General features: G+C 34.8%; 1 protein-coding gene, 1 long non-coding RNA gene and 2 other non-coding genes across 4 annotated transcripts; 2 read left to right on the top strand and 2 right to left on the bottom strand.

The window, feature by feature from the left end:
- Positions 1 to 1,059: 1,059 nt before the first annotated feature.
- On the bottom strand, positions 1,060 to 1,149 carry LOC114369042. The gene has a single exon (XR_003657503.1). It is a non-coding gene; the product is annotated as a small nucleolar RNA snoR27 (small nucleolar RNA).
- Positions 1,150 to 1,255: 106 nt separating this feature from the next.
- LOC114369041 lies at positions 1,256 to 1,345 on the bottom strand. Its single transcript, XR_003657502.1, has one exon. It is a non-coding gene; the product is annotated as a small nucleolar RNA snoR26 (small nucleolar RNA).
- A 2,989-nt stretch (positions 1,346 to 4,334) lies between these two features.
- Positions 4,335 to 8,567, top strand: LOC114425048 (leucine-rich repeat receptor-like protein kinase TDR). The gene is made up of 2 exons (XM_028391786.1): positions 4,335 to 7,432; positions 7,914 to 8,567. Exons 1-2 carry the CDS (start codon positions 4,774 to 4,776, stop codon positions 8,345 to 8,347), a joined length of 3,093 nt encoding a protein of 1,030 aa, XP_028247587.1. The 5' UTR covers positions 4,335 to 4,773; the 3' UTR covers positions 8,348 to 8,567.
- Positions 8,568 to 10,770: 2,203 nt separating this feature from the next.
- LOC114425047 lies at positions 10,771 to 16,399 on the top strand. Its single transcript, XR_003669189.1, has 3 exons — positions 10,771 to 11,086; positions 11,170 to 11,243; positions 15,981 to 16,399. It is a non-coding gene; the product is annotated as an uncharacterized LOC114425047 (long non-coding RNA).
- Positions 16,400 to 17,403: the final 1,004 nt, after the last annotated feature.

Here is a 17,403-nt window from a genome sequence, read left to right as displayed (position 1 = left end):
TACCATAACGCTCGCTTCGTTTTAGGATTCCCTTCATGTGTAGGAAATGTACATCAGTACTAATTAAGATTCCCTTTATGCCCTATAAAACGTGACCATATATATATATATATATATATATATATATATATATATATATATATATACGTGTACGTACATTAATTTCCTCCTTGCATGACCCTTTTGTTTTTTTCTTACAGTTTGCCCCTCTTCTAATTTTTATTTTATTCACCATTATCGTTTTCATTGTGCATAGTTAGGGAAAGACATGAACGGACACATGCTCTCTGCTGATCAGGCTAAGCTCTTCCATGTAGATTTCTTGAACTGTGAAAGTGTCCTCTCATCTCATCACCCTACAAATTGAATCTTGTGCTACATGAAAGAAAAGAAATACAAGTCTGAGTGAGATGTAATAATTAAGCATATGGCGTTTAATCCAAAGTGCTTGCTATCATTTTATGACTCCAATGTTTGCAGATCGCCAACAGAATGAAAAGTGTATATGTGAAGTGACCATTCAGGTGTAAAATGATGCATAGACAACCACAGTGGCGTAGCCAGAAAAATTATAAAGCCTGGGCAAAAATTTAAAGAAGATAACGCAGTCTCTGAACACCATCACAGATCCCATATATTTCCCACGATACATGCTTTAAGCACTAATAGGCTTAAAAAAAACTAAACACATAGGAACACAAATCTAAATAGAATAAATATACAACATACACAACAGAACTCTGCAGCTGGTAAAATCCATAGCTGATACAAACAATATTCAATACCCATTCAAAGCTTAAAACAAGTTTTTTTAAAAAATGGTGTGCGACCTTGATTTAGGCCACAATGTCAATGTTTGTACAACAAAATCGCAACAACCATAATTTAGAACCTCGAACTGAAGCTCTACCAGTGGAAGAAACCAAACCATATCAAATAAAAAAAATGCAGTCATAGTAGGGGCAAAGGATGTTTATCAGGCTCAATCATATAGATTCACATCACATTGAAATAACGTGATTTATTAAAAAAAAAAAACATAAATCCAATAAGAACATCAATGGATCTCAGCAATATATGGTTATCTTCAATTCCTTTGGGAAGATTCGGATAGATAACGCAGTTTAAAATAAACATCACCGATCCATAAATCCAACCAACTAAAATGCAAAAAAAAAAAATCAAAATTTTCGGGTGCGAATAGGTCAAAAAGCTGAAATTTTTAGAAAAAGAATAAAGAGAGAGATTGCAGAAAGAGCATCTCAGAGTAACCATTCCCCATTAGCTTCTTCACTGGTAATCAAAGTGCAAGGATAACATTGGAATTGCTCATCACTGATGCTCGCAAAAACAGAGACGTGTTGTGCAAAGGAATTTGGGCCAGAGCCTGGGCAATTGCCCAGGGTAGCCGGGCCTTGAAATCGCCTATGGACAACCATACCATATTAAACAACTGAACAAATAAAAAAGAGAAAAATATAAATCTGATAGGTAATAAAAACAACAAAAATATGAAAAATATCAATTAAGTGTAAAGAGTATAGACTATGTTATTAGGTGTTCATGTGTATCAGTCTTTACAATTTTATGAATATCTTTTTATATTAAGGTTTAAAAATGGATTGAAACTTAATTTTATGAGTTTTTTTTAAGCAACTTTTATAAGCATTAAAAATATACTTTGAAGTAATTTAATAGCAAAAAGGAAATATTTTTCTTTATACTAATTTAAAGAATGTTCCTTGACATTGACATCCCAAGCTAGAACACGTACACTAAGATTTCAATAGGATGTTTGTACCACGCAATTGTCCAAAAACTGTAATTCCAATTAAAATTATCCTGTTTCTCTAAATAGTACGTAGTAGTGTAGTACATTAATTTCAGCATTGTGAGTAGTACAATAAATAAAAATTCATTCAATCTCAAAGCTCAATTTATTATTATTCAGATTGAAAACGTGCACTAGTGTCTCTTAATCATGTTCGTGCATCATATAATCGAGAAATTATGCATGAGTAGTTCCTTTTCTGACATATTCATGTTCTGTACGCAAAACTATGCGGCACACAAATCCCCCAACTAGTACGGCGCAATTAGCCATTTTGGTGTTTTTACGCTTATTCTTATAATAATATTCAGCATTTCCTGACCATTTTATTAAAAAATATAACAATTGTTTTAGAATAGTCATTGAAAAATAATTTCTGATACAGTACGCATGTATGTAGATGACAAAATTACTCTTGATTAAAACATTTTAAAATGTTTAGGCGCATCGATAACCTGCATAATTATAATTATGTATATAATAGTATGGTACACCGATAAGTTAACAGTGACGAGGACAATAAAGATAATGAGACATGCAATTTAGCGGAAGAAAAAGATGTTGGGTGGCAGTATGCACAAGTCTGTAACAAATTGGGATGAGGATGATTGTGTTTGAAGCTTTATTCTTATCTTAAGAAATACTTTAATGACGTTAATGATACAAATTAGTAGTAATTGCCCATCATAGTATTGCTTTAGTGAAGTCAAACTGTGCTAAAAAAGAGACAAAATTTAAGCATATTCAATTCGGTATTTAATATAGTAGTATTAATTAAGCATCAGCAATGAACCCATCATGATTCTATATCTTGAATTTCAAACTCCCGCGCCAATTCAGGTCAGAGACTTGACATTTTTCTTTTTTATTTCTTAGTTTGTAAGAAATTTTTCTACATAACAATGGCCAATTGGTCCCACGGTCTGGCCAACCACATACATGAATATAAAATACTGTCAGGTATAACTGCTAACATGTGAGATTCGTCTATAAAGAAATGGTGATGTTTAACATTTTTATTTTTAAATTTCATGGAACATAAAAACTATTAAGTTCATTGCTTTTTTTCTTCCTCTTTTCTATAAGGAGTGATGGTTCTACAATAAAAAAGAGAAGACACAGATCTTCAGTGCGTATGCAAATATTAACTTAGGTTAAATTTTCCTCCACCAACCTATGCAGTGAATCTCGTAAAGATACAATGGAGTTTTTCTATTATGATTTGATGAATCAACTAATCAAAAGCACATTATCAATAACTATTTATAAAATAATAGTTTCTTTAATTCCCTCTACTCACATGAGATAAATGAAATAATTTAAATAGAAAAAAATTGGTGTGTTCTTTGTTTTATATTTTTCTTAAGATATATAAATCATCCCATATTTGTTAGCAAATAAATTTAACCTTTTAAATAAATTTTATAACTCATGACTCTTAGTGAAAAATTACGTCTATTTATACTTACATATTTACATAAAATTGACACATAATTTTATAAAAGGATATAACCTTTCATTAATTTTAAAGATATCTAATACTTTTTTTTTATCAAGATATCAAACAATAATATATCATACTATGGAAGAGTATTTAATGAGAATGAATATTTTATATCAAAGATGAGTTTTTGAGTCTAATTGTAAGATATCCTAGATACTAGAATCAATATATCATACCATCATTCTAAAATTGGACATCGTAAATTATGAAAAAAAGTATGCTATTCTTTTTCTTCAATCGTAAATTGGCATTGATATATATAGTATAAAATAAAGCAAGGATAAATGACTTAATATGACCTAGACTGCATTCGGGGTAACAAAAATATAGAAAGCTGATTTTTTATTTTATTTGCATTTGATCCCAAAATGCACTCCTTGCACATTTGCACAAGTTTGTTACAACCAATTATAAGGACAGAAAGAGACTGGACAATTAGATCATTTTGTTGCATATCATTGTTTTGTTTGGCTGGTTCAAGATTTTCATTTGTTTAAAACTGAGAAAGTTTTGTAAGTACGTTCTCTTTGCGTCCAATACGTCCAAACTCCAAATAAGGGTCTAATGATCATCCAAATTTGGTCCCAAAATCTTGTCACTATAATGTATGGGTAAATTGATATTTATTTATATAGCTATAGATTTGCGTGTATGGACACTGCATTCCGTGATTGGGATTATGCAAACATGCTGATATTAGTCAATTTAGAATATTTGTGGTCCATACTTAACTGTTTGGGACAATGTTCTCTCACCTGAATCTCCATGCTGGAGCAAAGGAATATTAAGATAGAACCAAAGCCCGAAAATACCACCATAAAGGAAAAGAAGGAAGAGGGGGGGAAAAATAAAGCAGAAAATAAAGCCTCCATATACATACATAAAGAAGAGAAAACTAAAGAAAAAGAAAATAGGTGGTTTATTTAAAATAATGGTTTGGGAGAATATGGTGGGAAATTGAGATGGCTTTCTTGGATCCTGCGGAGAGACAATGTCACTGTTGCACATATTTATCAATTTGTTAGGCAAAGATAAAGGAAACAAGGGAATGATGAAAAGTGGGAGCAAAAGAAAAGGAGAAAAGAATTCCAAGAAAATAAAAAGTAGGAGTGGAGATAGCAGACAAAGGTAGAATACAGAGGCAAGAGAAAGTGAGATGATGGTGTAGGAGCTTCAAATAAAGGGAACTGGACCGTAGACAGGAGGGTGTAGATGGATGGTGGTGTGGTAGTATTATAGAAGATGAAGTGTCTCTCTCTCTTGATGTCTAGCAGTACCACCAACAAAACCCACTGAAGCAAATTATCATGATGAAACTCCCTCTGCACCCTGCACTCCGAAAAGGCGATTGGCATCCTCATCAAAACCTTCCTTCCCTTAAATTTACCCCTTTGAACACCACCCCCTTCTCATCCACAACTCCCAACAGCCCAAAACCATGAAACATTTTCTTCTCTTTCTCATCACATTCTCCTTCCTCTGCCAAACACACCTACTCATACTTCTCTCTGCCACAACAACCCTGCCCCTCCAACTTGTTGCTCTCCTCTCCATAAAATCATCCCTCCTAGACCCTCTCAATAACCTCCATGACTGGGACCCCTCCCCCTCCCCCACCTTCTCCAACTCCAATCCCCAACACCCCATATGGTGTTCCTGGAGAGCCATCACATGCCACCCCAAAACATCACAAATCACCACCCTAGACCTCTCCCACCTCAATCTCTCCGGCACTATCTCCCCCCAAATCCGCCACCTTTCCACCTTAAACCACCTTAACCTCAGTGGAAATGACTTCACCGGGAGTTTCCAATACGCCATTTTCGAACTAACAGAACTGAGAACACTAGACATCAGCCACAACTCCTTCAATTCAACCTTTCCACCGGGTATATCAAAACTCAAATTCCTCAGGCACTTCAACGCCTACAGCAACAGCTTCACCGGCCCTCTCCCCCAAGAGTTAACCACCCTTCGTTTCATCGAACAACTGAACCTCGGCGGAAGCTACTTCAGCGACGGGATTCCACCAAGCTATGGCACTTTCCCGAGACTCAAGTTTCTAGACTTAGCCGGTAACGCCTTCGAAGGTCCACTCCCACCCCAACTAGGCCACTTGGCTGAACTAGAACACTTGGAAATTGGATACAACAATTTCTCAGGAACACTACCCTCAGAACTGGGATTGCTTCCTAACCTCAAATACTTGGACATCTCAAGCACTAACATTTCAGGGAACGTGATTCCGGAGCTGGGAAACCTCACCAAGCTGGAGACACTTCTGCTGTTCAAGAACAGGTTAACAGGGGAAATCCCATCAACCTTAGGAAAATTGAAGTCACTTAAAGGCCTTGATCTGTCAGACAACGAACTCACTGGGCCAATCCCCACTCAAGTCACCATGCTAACCGAGCTAACCATGCTCAACCTAATGAACAACAACCTCACAGGGGAAATACCACAGGGGATTGGAGAACTACCTAAGCTAGACACTCTGTTCCTCTTCAACAACTCACTCACTGGAACACTCCCTCGACAACTTGGCTCCAACGGGTTACTGCTGAAACTAGATGTTTCCACAAACTCACTCGAAGGTCCAATCCCTGAAAATGTGTGCAAAGGTAACAAGCTCGTGAGACTCATACTCTTCCTCAACAGATTCACCGGTTCTCTCCCACATTCCCTCGCCAACTGCACCTCACTCGCTAGGGTTCGCATCCAAAACAATTTTCTCAACGGTTCAATCCCCCAAGGCCTCACGCTCCTCCCTAACCTAACATTTCTAGACATCAGCACCAACAACTTCCGTGGTCAAATTCCGGAACGCTTAGGTAATTTGCAGTACTTCAACATGTCCGGAAACTCCTTCGGAACCTCCTTACCGGCCTCTATTTGGAATGCTACTGATCTTGCGATCTTCTCTGCTGCTTCCTCGAACATCACTGGTCAAATTCCTGATTTCATAGGGTGTCAGGCATTGTATAAGCTCGAACTGCAGGGAAATTCCATCAACGGTACGATTCCGTGGGACATTGGACACTGCCAGAAGCTCATTTTACTGAATCTGAGTCGAAACTCACTCACCGGAATCATTCCCTGGGAAATCTCCATTCTCCCTTCCATCACCGACGTTGATCTCTCTCACAATTCCCTCACCGGAACCATTCCTTCGAACTTCAACAACTGCTCCACGCTCGAGAATTTCAACGTTAGCTTCAACTCCCTCATCGGTCCAATTCCTTCCTCCGGCATTTTCCCGAACCTACATCCTTCCTCCTACGCCGGCAACCAGGGGCTCTGCGGCGGCGTGTTGGCCAAACCCTGCGCCGCCGACGCCCTCGCCGCCTCCGATAACCAGGTCGACGTCCACCGCCAGCAGCCGAAGAGAACCGCCGGTGCAATAGTCTGGATCGTCGCGGCGGCGTTCGGTATCGGCCTCTTCGTGCTCGTCGCCGGCACGCGCTGCTTTCACGCGAACTACAACCACAGGTTCGGCGACGAGGTAGGGCCGTGGAAGTTAACGGCGTTCCAGCGTTTGAATTTCACGGCAGAGGACGTGCTGGAGTGTTTGTCGTTGTCCGATAAGATACTGGGGATGGGATCCACGGGAACGGTTTACAGAGCAGAAATGCCAGGTGGCGAGATCATAGCGGTTAAGAAGCTGTGGGGGAAGCAGAAGGAGAATAATATCAGACGGAGGAGAGGGGTTCTGGCTGAGGTGGAGGTGTTGGGAAACGTGAGGCACAGGAATATCGTGAGGTTGTTAGGGTGCTGCAGCAACAATGAGTGCACCATGCTGCTTTACGAGTACATGCCCAATGGCAATTTGGATGATTTGTTGCATGCCAAAAATAAAGGAGATAATTTAGTTGCTGATTGGTTCAATAGGTACAAGATCGCCTTGGGTGTGGCTCAGGGAATTTGTTATCTCCACCATGACTGTGATCCGGTAATCGTACACCGTGATCTCAAACCTAGTAACATATTATTGGACGCTGAGATGAAGGCCAGAGTGGCAGATTTTGGTGTTGCCAAGTTGATTCAGACCGATGAGTCCATGTCTGTCATTGCCGGTTCCTATGGCTACATTGCTCCAGGTCACCACCTTCATACTAATTTTTATTTTTATTTAGTGTTGATGATATCTTCATTCTATTATATTTGTGATTGTTTGTTTCGATTCAGAGTATACTTAGCATACCATGTATTGTTTCTTAATGAAGCATACTGGAAGTTATATATCAAATTTTACAGTGAACAAAAAAGAATTACAGATGCCTGCTACTGCTACAGAGCAAAACAAAAATTTCGGTGCATGGGTAGTAGGTGTACTGTTGCTCATGAAGAGAAGAGAGAGAGAGCTTTTCCTTTATTTTTCACTTTCGTGACCTGCTTTTCTCAATGATCTTACTGGGGCCCACTGAGAATATTGTCAAATTATCATAACTCCTTTGAATCATGAGGATGTTGACTTTGGTTGGAATAATAATTTTAATGTTGTTTGTTGTTGTCTTATTATGGCATTACATATTAATTAATTGTACTTGAGTATTAAGGGTCTTGTTTGTTGGTTTGCAGAATATGCTTACACCCTTCAAGTCGATGAGAAGAGTGACATTTACAGCTACGGAGTGGTGTTGATGGAGATCCTTAGCGGAAAACGTTCGGTGGATGCAGAATTTGGCGATGGGAACAGCATTGTTGATTGGGTTAGGTCTAAGATAAAGTCAAAAGATGGCATTAATGACATATTGGACAAGAATGCAGGGGCAGGGTGCACCTCAGTGAGAGAAGAGATGATACAAATGCTTAGGATTGCATTGCTTTGCACCAGTAGAAACCCAGCGGATAGGCCTTCTATGAGGGATGTTGTGTTGATGCTGCAAGAGGCCAAGCCAAAGAGGAAATTGCTTGATAGTGTTATTGTGGGTCGATGTGCTGGGGACAATGTGGTTGGTGGTGGTGGGGGTGACATTCCTTTGCCACAAAAGCCAACCGCGGATCAATGCTAATGTGTTTATATGATTGAAATGTTTTTTCTTCTTCTTCTTCTTTTTTATATTTTGGATATTTTTCTTATTGTGGGGGATTGGTATAGGAGAAAGTCATTTTCTATTTTACTTCCAATGGAATTTCAAGTGTTACTTGTTCTAGTTTTTCTCCCGTGTTATATATTGTCATGACTCTTGTTTGCTAATGCTTATATATATTAGAAAGTGTGCGGCTCATGAACTATGACTGACACATGTTGCCTCCCACTAGTATCCACCAAGCAGCAAATAGTATGGGTTAAAAAGGGTTACAGTTGCATAAATTTCCTCTCCCACTTAGTTAATTTGTAAAAAAAAAAAAAAACTTCTTTATGCAAGTTAAATTAATATATGTATATATATACTTTAGTAAACTTAAGTGAAATATTCATTTAAATTCACAATTGATAATAGGAAAAACAAATAGTACAAATCTTTGATTAAATTTCACAAGTGTGTATCTTCTTCGGTGGTGAACAATTTTATGATGAGAGAAATACATATTAAGAAATAAAACGTGTAAATCTTTTTTTTTTCTTTCATTCCACTTAGTTGTATGTATCTCTTTTATTGGAATTATCTAGTATCAGCGAGGATATATACACTCAAAATTAAGTTGAATTAAAACTTTACTGGTGTATTACTCCAATTTGTCAAGACAACTTTGATTCTTTGGATATCCATAATCATTAGAATATGGAGATTTGATGCGTAAAATACTCTCAACATTGTAAAACGTCAATTCAGAGTTTTTAGGCTTGTGTCCTACATTACTCACTTCAAAACTTACTAGTGTCATCATAGTGATGAGTCACTGAGTTAGACTAGATAAATGAAAATTTATGTTCGATTTGATTGTGAGGAAAAAAAAATTGATGAAAAAATAAAAGAAATAATTAGAGAAAATAGAGATAGAATATAAATGAAGTTGGATATTTGGTTGTTTGATTTAAGAAAAGATAGGTGAAAAATAAAATGTAAAGTTGTTTGGTGTCAATGAAATGTGATGATAAACCATCTTTTACGATATTATTATATCCTTAGCATGTGAAAGATTCTAACTGAATTTAATTTATATTTTTAAGAAATTGATGTTGTATTTAATCAATTAATTAAAATGAATGCATAATAGATTAAAATGTAAGATTTAATTGATTATATATTACAAAAAATTGATTTTGTTGAAGGCTCACAAAATGTTAAAAATCCAATTTATAATCAATTATTCAATTCCAACAATCAACTATTATGTGTGCCAATACGAGGGCAACAGGATCATACACTTATGATGATGTGTATGCCTTAATATTTAGAAACAAAAGCCACCTACACATATATAACATATTTTCACTAAACACATGGGTTTTTGTCTTTGCACATTTTAATTTTAAGAAATAGACACTTTTGTTATTGATGACTTTATTACTATCGTTGACACACTTATCATGAGATTACCATTACAATTATAATCATTATCTTTATTATCATAACTATTATTATTGTCTTAGTTATTCTTATCCGATTTAACTAATTTGAAGAAAATATAAAATTTTTGAAGTGAATTTATTTTGAAACTAAAAATTAAGAAAAAAAAAATTAAAACCAATTTTAAAATATAAAATTGATTGTAATTTTTGAAATTTTTAAAACCTAACAAACATAAATCATAATAAACAAATGTTGCGATATGGTTTGTTATCATCAAAACTAGATTTTCTAGATTGATTGTACGAGGAACTCATTAAAAAATAACTTTACGTAATAGTTAAAATATAATTTTCTAGAAAGTCTGGTCAATAATTTAAATATTTGAAAATTTATTAGCATTCTATATTAACTATAACAAAAACTAATTTAAAAAGTTACTTTTTAAGTTGATTAAAATAAAATCACTTTAGAAAGTTTGGTTTGAAATTTATAAAATTTAAGAGTTATTTTTAAAACAAAACAAAACTTCTAAAATTATTTTAGAAAATGAGAGTTCAACCTTGATACACACTCAGTGTAATTTTTATATATTATTTTCTATTTAAAGTATTATAAATATAATTCTTAAATTAGTTATTACAAAAATTAATAGTATTTTTTAATAATATAATAATTCATAATTGTATGACAACATAAAAAAACTTTTACATTATCAAAATACTTTAATTATTTTTCATCAAATAAGTAGATTAAGTTTCAAATATTAATATATTATGCTTCTAAATTTTTTTTCAAGTATTAGGATAATCTTTTGTTGGATAAAAATAAGAGAAAGAAAATTTAAAAACTTGTATTATTTGAAAAAAAAAACTATTTCTCGTGCGTCAATTTTATCTTCTTTCAAAATTAAAGACTAAAAAATAAATTTAAATTTGGAGGTAGAAAACTAGAAAAAGCCAAATTTGAGGGAATAAAAACGCATTTCCACCTGTGTCTCCGGTTCGTTCCCGTTCTCATCATCTTTGTGTCGAAAAATCAAAGCAATGGGCACGAATAGAAGCACCAAACAAAGAAAGAAAGCATGTGAAATCCATGTCTTTCAAATCAAATAAGGGATTCCATTCTGTGATTCACTCACTCAATCTATCATTCTTACTTTCTAATATCCTATTCCTATATCTACACCCACTAATTCTCTTTCTCACAACCAGCTTTAGTCATTTTGTGATAATACTCATGCTATTACTATCAATTTCTGCACTGCAACGGAGTTAATTATCTTTGCCTTTTCAGGTAATGCTTTTCTTAACAAACATTCTAATTTCTCCACCTTTGCCCTAATATAATAATTTTATATGGTCGGGAATGATTTACAGGTTATGCAGGTTCTATGGTCTATGGTTCTATCCAGATAAGTTGCAATTGTACTTACGAAATTTCCTAATTCAATGTTAGTTACAACTGGAAAACTTACTGTAACAAGTGCCTGCTCAGGGACTTACATGTCTTCTTAGGCTTTTTGACCCTATTAATTTGGACTTTGCATTCCTTGCCATTGATTCATATACCCAGTCTGGCTCCCTACCCATTGTTCTGTTAGGATATATGAGGATCGTTGCCTAATTTCCTGTGCTATAAAGTATAAGATTTGAAAACATTCTGATTTAAAAGTCCTTTTCTTGGGGGAGGAGGTGGAGTTCTTTATTTGGGATATCTCTGCCTGGCAGTGTGTTAAATGTTTTGGTGTATTTAGATGGCTTGTTTAAACACACTGTAGCTCATTAAGTATAGTGTTATTTAAAAGATTTGGAAGCAAGAGGATAAACAAAACTAGAGGTGTCTATATTCATAAATTTAGGTAGTATGTTAAGAGGCCACAAGTTATGCATCTTTTATACAATAACTTGAGTTTTATATCTTTAAAGATGTAAACAGAGTTTCCTACATGACACCATCCGGCCTTCTCTACCGCTTGGGTTTTGCTTTTTTCCCCCTGTTTTGTTATTCAAATTAGACGGTTTCTGCACAATTTTGTCCACTCCTCCTTTTTTAAGTCACCTGGGCCCCATAGGGGTTACCACACTTGTGCACAATCCCAACTCCCTGTTTTGTTTCTTTGAATTCATAGCGGCATGTCTAAACTTTTGGTGGTGGATCTGATGCTTCTTTTATCTTATCTGTAGTTTCTAAGGTGTTTCTCTTAGATCTAGTCATTTTGCCAGCTATGGATTCAACCAAACTATCAGAATTCGCAAGAGCTATCTAATTTTGAAACAAGGGATTAATTCATTCAAGCTGAATTTCTCTCCATAGAAAGCCTGAAGAATTGGAAAAGTACTTATGAAAGGGGCAGCTTGGCAATGTAGCTTTCCTATGGTTCAACTCATAGTTTAAACATTAAACTTTCTTCTTAGAATCAAAGACATTTGAACATATAATTTTATCAAAACAACTATAAGGAGGGAATATCTGCTCCTGTATTTGTGTCAAAACTTCTATTGATATATGACATAAAATTTTTGTTTATGATTACTGTCCAATGAGTTAGTTATGGATGATATGTTATACACTGTTTCATTAAACATGGAAGTCCATTAGGCTAAGCCAAATCTTACAGGGTCATGTTTGCATTTTACAGGGTATAAGCCCTATAAAATAAGACTTCCTATCTCCCCTTCCTGTACTAATAATGTGTACACCTTAGAGAAGCCATTCATCCCTAGCTTTCTAATTTTTCAATAACCTTGCCAAAATACTAAGTGGGAGCTGATGAAATTGAACCATTCCCCGCATGCCCAAAGGAAGAAGACATGAAAATTCGGTGTTTATTGAGATATGGAGAAATAGTTAGGCTAAACAGCAAGATTTAGCAGACAAAGAAGATAGAAGCCACTAGCACGAACACTTACATGGTAATCAAAATAAAGTTATCTCTTACATTTATAAACCCAGAATGTCATATTCTTAAAAAGATTCAAAGCATATTTAACTCTTAACATTCAGAACTAAAAACCCAGTGTATACTTGTGTACTGAGTTACAGATTAAGTCTGTAAACTTTTACCTCAATTGCTTAATGAAACATAAAGGTACTCATACTTCACCGAACGCTGCTAAAAATTCAATATGGCTAACCTCTTCATCTTCTCTAGGAGCTGGAAAATTGAGATCTACTACCAACCTGCCACCAAACTCATTTGCAGTAGTTTGAGCATTAGCAATTATAGTCTTGGAGAAGTGTACCTTTTTGTGTCCACCGAGTGCTCGTGCAGACTTGAACACTTTGGAGCAGTATGGGCACTCAAACACTTTCTCATCTACAATAACACTATTTTTGTCACTTCCATCATCGTTAGAGTCACCACCTTCTTGGCATATACTCTCATTTTTCTTATGGTTTGCTTTGTGCCCACCAAGAGCTTGATAAGATTGAAATGTTTTCCCGCACCTCTTGCACTGGAACTTGGCTCGAGATTGAGTTTGAACAAGCAAGTCATTGCAACCATTTTCTCCGTCTTTTCCCTTCATTTTTTGCTTCTTGGTCTCTTTGCTTTCCGGCCATTTATCCCGGGAAAGCATTAATAGAGTCCAAGCAGCTTCTTCTGCAATAAGAGAGTCAAGTTTCGAACTCACCTGTTTTGGTTCAGCTTCAGCATTCATTTCAGCCGCTGGAATAAATCTGCGGTGGCATTTGGATCTTTTGCGGGTAGGGTTTTTAGGGTAAGACCTGGATTCATTTTCTCTATTTGAGTTTGCCAAGAAGGCAAAAACGTTGTGCTTCAAAGATCGGAAATTCTGCGATGGTTGCTTTTGAGGATAAGAAGTCAATGGGGAAGCAGATTGAGTTGGAAGATGGGTCAACTCGGTCGAGTTGTCTAGTGCTTGATTCTTGGTTTTGGGCTTTGGTGGAATTGGCAACTTGGCAAAGTGAGATCTCATGTGTCCTCCCATGGCTTTTCCACTGGAAAAGCACTTACTGCAGATTTTGCAGACTTTACTGTTGTTCTTCTCCATAGTTGCAGAAAACTCGCAAATCCTAATACTTTCTCTCTCCTTTCTTGTGGATGAGTGCATGTTGAATTCAGGAACTTAAAAGGAGTAGGTGACAAACCTTCCTTATACAAAATAGAACAAAACAAGAAAAGGCCACAATAAATGTAGAAAATGCTAGCATGCTTCCATCTTATCAGCATTTGAGTTTATTTGTTTTACACGCAAACCTTTAACTTTTACCTATTAATGAGGTTTATATGGGGAAAATATAATTAAATTACTTGTTAGAAAATCTTCTTAATTGGGGTCACCCCTAGCCCGCCTTAGTTGCAACCTCCTTAGGGGTTGCCTTAGTTGCAACCTCAAGCGTGGTGGTTTAGTTCCACCGCAACTAGAGATATGAACTAAATAGAACTTATAAAGCTGGGGTAGTCCTCACCTTATAAGTCAGTTTTATAGTGTTAAGTTAGGTCTTAAGTCCTAATTCTATGATGGTATTAGAGTAAGAGTCTATCTTAGATTCATTATCGGACCACCTGTATTTGCTACGCTCCAAGCTGGTAGTGTTGGGTGAGGAGTGTTACAAAGCCGCCTTAATTGCGGTCACCCTTAGCTTGCCTTGTTGTGGATTCTTTGGGGTTGCCTTAATTGCAACCTCAAGGGTGGCGGTTTAGTCTCACATCAACTAGAGATATGACTTAAATAGAGCTTATATTCGGTAGTCCTTACTTAGTTACTTTACAAGCTGGTTTTGTGGGGTTAAGTTAGTCCCTAACCTCAAATTCTAAAATTATTTAAGATTCAGATTTTGCATTTTATTTTATTTTCCTAAAAGCATAACAAATAAATTGCATAGAGTTAGATAGTAATGGCACAAACTTTTAATTGGTTTTTGTTCGGTTAAAAAAGAAAAAAATTAATTGGGGGTATAGAAAAATATTGGCCTTTTCATGTCTTTGTATTTATATTATCCTTGCTTTCCCACCCCTTGAATTTTGCTTAAATCATACTACTATTCATTATTGGCTTAAATATATTTTTGGTCCTTTAAATTTAGGTCACTGTTGTTTTTTTTTTCTCTTAAATTTGAATTTACTTTTTTAATCCCACAATTTCGAAAAATACTCTTTTTAGTCCCTCATGCAGTAAAAAAACCGCCACAAATTGTGTATCTAAAGCAGCAAAGATCAGTCAGGACTCAGGAAGGATTAAAAAAGCGTTTTTCAAAATTGATGAACTAAAAAAGGAGAGTTTAAATTTAGGGGACCAAAAACAACAGCTATCCAAATTTTGAGGGTCCAAAAACATATTTAAGCCTTCATTATTTTTCCTTGATAAGAATTTTTATCAGTTGGGTTGCAAGCATACACACTATACCTTAGTTTACTCCATAAGGAGTTTTATTTTGCAAGTACGAAATGAAAGGAAAAAACCTTCGGAATGGTAGAACAGAAATTTATGGTTCTGTTGTATGCTATTTAATACATAGATTATGTATATTGAATTTTTGCCACTGATTTTCCATGGTGTACATTTCTTAAATTGGGTCAGTTTTGGTAAATTTATACCTGAAGAGAATCTCCTTTGATTATGTGGCTTCTCCATTTGTATTGTTCTATTTTCTTTCGCATTGTATATTTTATGCATTTTCTTTGTCTCTATCATTGTCTTTCATTATTGAATGTTTATTTGTATATTGCATGTCACCTCTTACTTCTCTATCCTCTTTTGTTCCTTTTCATGTGTTATAAATATCTTAAGCTGGTATCCGGATTGCTAAATTTTGATGTTTGGTTTTGCTTTTTTTGAATAAATTGTGCCTCAATCCGGTTATAAGCGTATTGCCTGTGTTAATTATTTATGAAGAAAATTTTGCGATTTGTAGTGCTATAATGGGAATGTTTTGATTTGAGGATTAACTGTTGTTAGAGGAAACTTTTATAGCAAGATTTAATGGTGTTTGTAAAGTAATGAACAAATCAACAAAATGTCTGTCTAGCTAGCTCAAATGGATTTTTTGACTTGTGAACAAATTAAGTGCTAGCATGAGAATATCAGGTTTTATTGCTGTTTGAATATTTGAGTGATACCAGTCTTTAATGATGAAACTGGGAGACACTGGTCGTCTTAGTAGGCTACTCACTCAGTCTTAATAGTTTTCATCCTTGTTCTTTGTTTTGTTTTGTTTTTGGCAGGATGAGAATCTAATCTGCAACAAGAACAAAAGTGATGGCTCCAAGTCGACAACACCTAGTCTTGCATATATTGAGTCTAATTATCGCCTTTGTTAAAAATTGGTTATTGGATATTTTTTGGTCTAAACTGTATAAGTATCCTTTTCAGGGACAATTATGCTTGAATGGTGAACACTCATATCATAGTAGAGTTAGCTCTCTTAGCGGGAAATTTTTTCATACACAAGGCTGGTACTGAAACCTTGTTCGAAGGGAATTAAGAATGTAGTATTTGAACTAATCACTTGTTGATTGTTAACTGGTCAAGGTTGTAGGTAACCAAAAATCTTGATTTTTCATTGTAACTTTTATTCAAATTGTTGTTTAGGAGTTTGTATGAATGTTACCTGAGTCTTAGGATTGTTACTATTTTTAATTTCTCTCTAATTCTTTATTTCCTTGCCAGTTATGAGTCTATTAAAATTAAAGTTATCTACTATAATAAATAATTTTCTTTTAAATTATTTGTGAATTATAATTTAACTTAAATATATTTTTTATTCTTAAAAAATTATCGAATTTGCATTTGGTTCCTACTCATTATAAGGATATGAGAATAAGAGGACTAATCATTTTGAAATATAAAGATTATTGAATTAAATTTTATTTTTTTCAACAAACTTTTTTCCATATATATTATTGGGAATCAAATCCTATGAACGTTTTAAAAGAAAACATAAACAATCTATCAACTATGTGCCAAACTTTATCGGTATGCTTATTTTAATTTCATTAAAATTATTAATTTTTAACTTATTTGGGTAATCTTTAAAATTAAAATTTTAAATAAATTCGAAGTTTATAAGAGATTATTGAATAAATGCTTCATTAAAGTATTTTTCAAAATGCATAACTTTTTTTTATATATAAAAGTTTGTTGAACCTAATGTAGATAGGCATTCATTTCCTGCACTTCTTATCTTTTGTTTCTTGCACCTCCCATTTTATTTGTGTAGAAAAATATCCTTTTCACCAAGTCTTAGCACCTACCTTTTCCCACCCTAACACTTCCTTCATTTGTGTCACCCAAGCCCCACCACATAAGTGCGACACTAGTGAAGATTTGTGTCATATGTTGAGCCCCCACCATGGACGACTTGCATCAATGATAGTTCCTCCCTCCTTGAACTCCAACACCCTCCTAAGAACGATTATGTTTGACAAGATGTCTCAAATAATTATTAGTTTTTTTTATTAATTAAAAAGTTCATTTAACTGTTCGATAAACAAATTTTTTTAGTAGTTTCTAATCTTTTTGAAACACTACTTGAAATAACATTTTTTAAACGTTAACTTTTAACTTCTAATCTTTTATATTTTTTTTCTCTTTATCCTTAATATATTTATCAAATTTCATACTATTTTTAAAATAAATCATGATTTT

Source organism: Glycine soja, chromosome 9, assembly GCF_004193775.1.
Source record: "Glycine soja cultivar W05 chromosome 9, ASM419377v2, whole genome shotgun sequence".
Taxonomy (NCBI): Eukaryota; Viridiplantae; Streptophyta; class Magnoliopsida; order Fabales; family Fabaceae; genus Glycine; species Glycine soja.
The sequence above is the reverse complement of the archived record's forward strand: the minus strand, read 5'-3'. Positions and strand labels throughout refer to the sequence as shown.

Excerpts from the sequence above, each read along its gene's own strand:
- LOC114425048 (XM_028391786.1), top strand. The coding sequence starts at position 4,774 with ATGAAACATTTTCTTCTCTTTCTCATCACATTCTCCTTCCTCTGCCAA. Across the intron at positions 7,433-7,913 it reads CTATGGCTACATTGCTCCAG|AATATGCTTACACCCTTCAA; the intron begins GTCACCACCTTC and ends GTTGGTTTGCAG.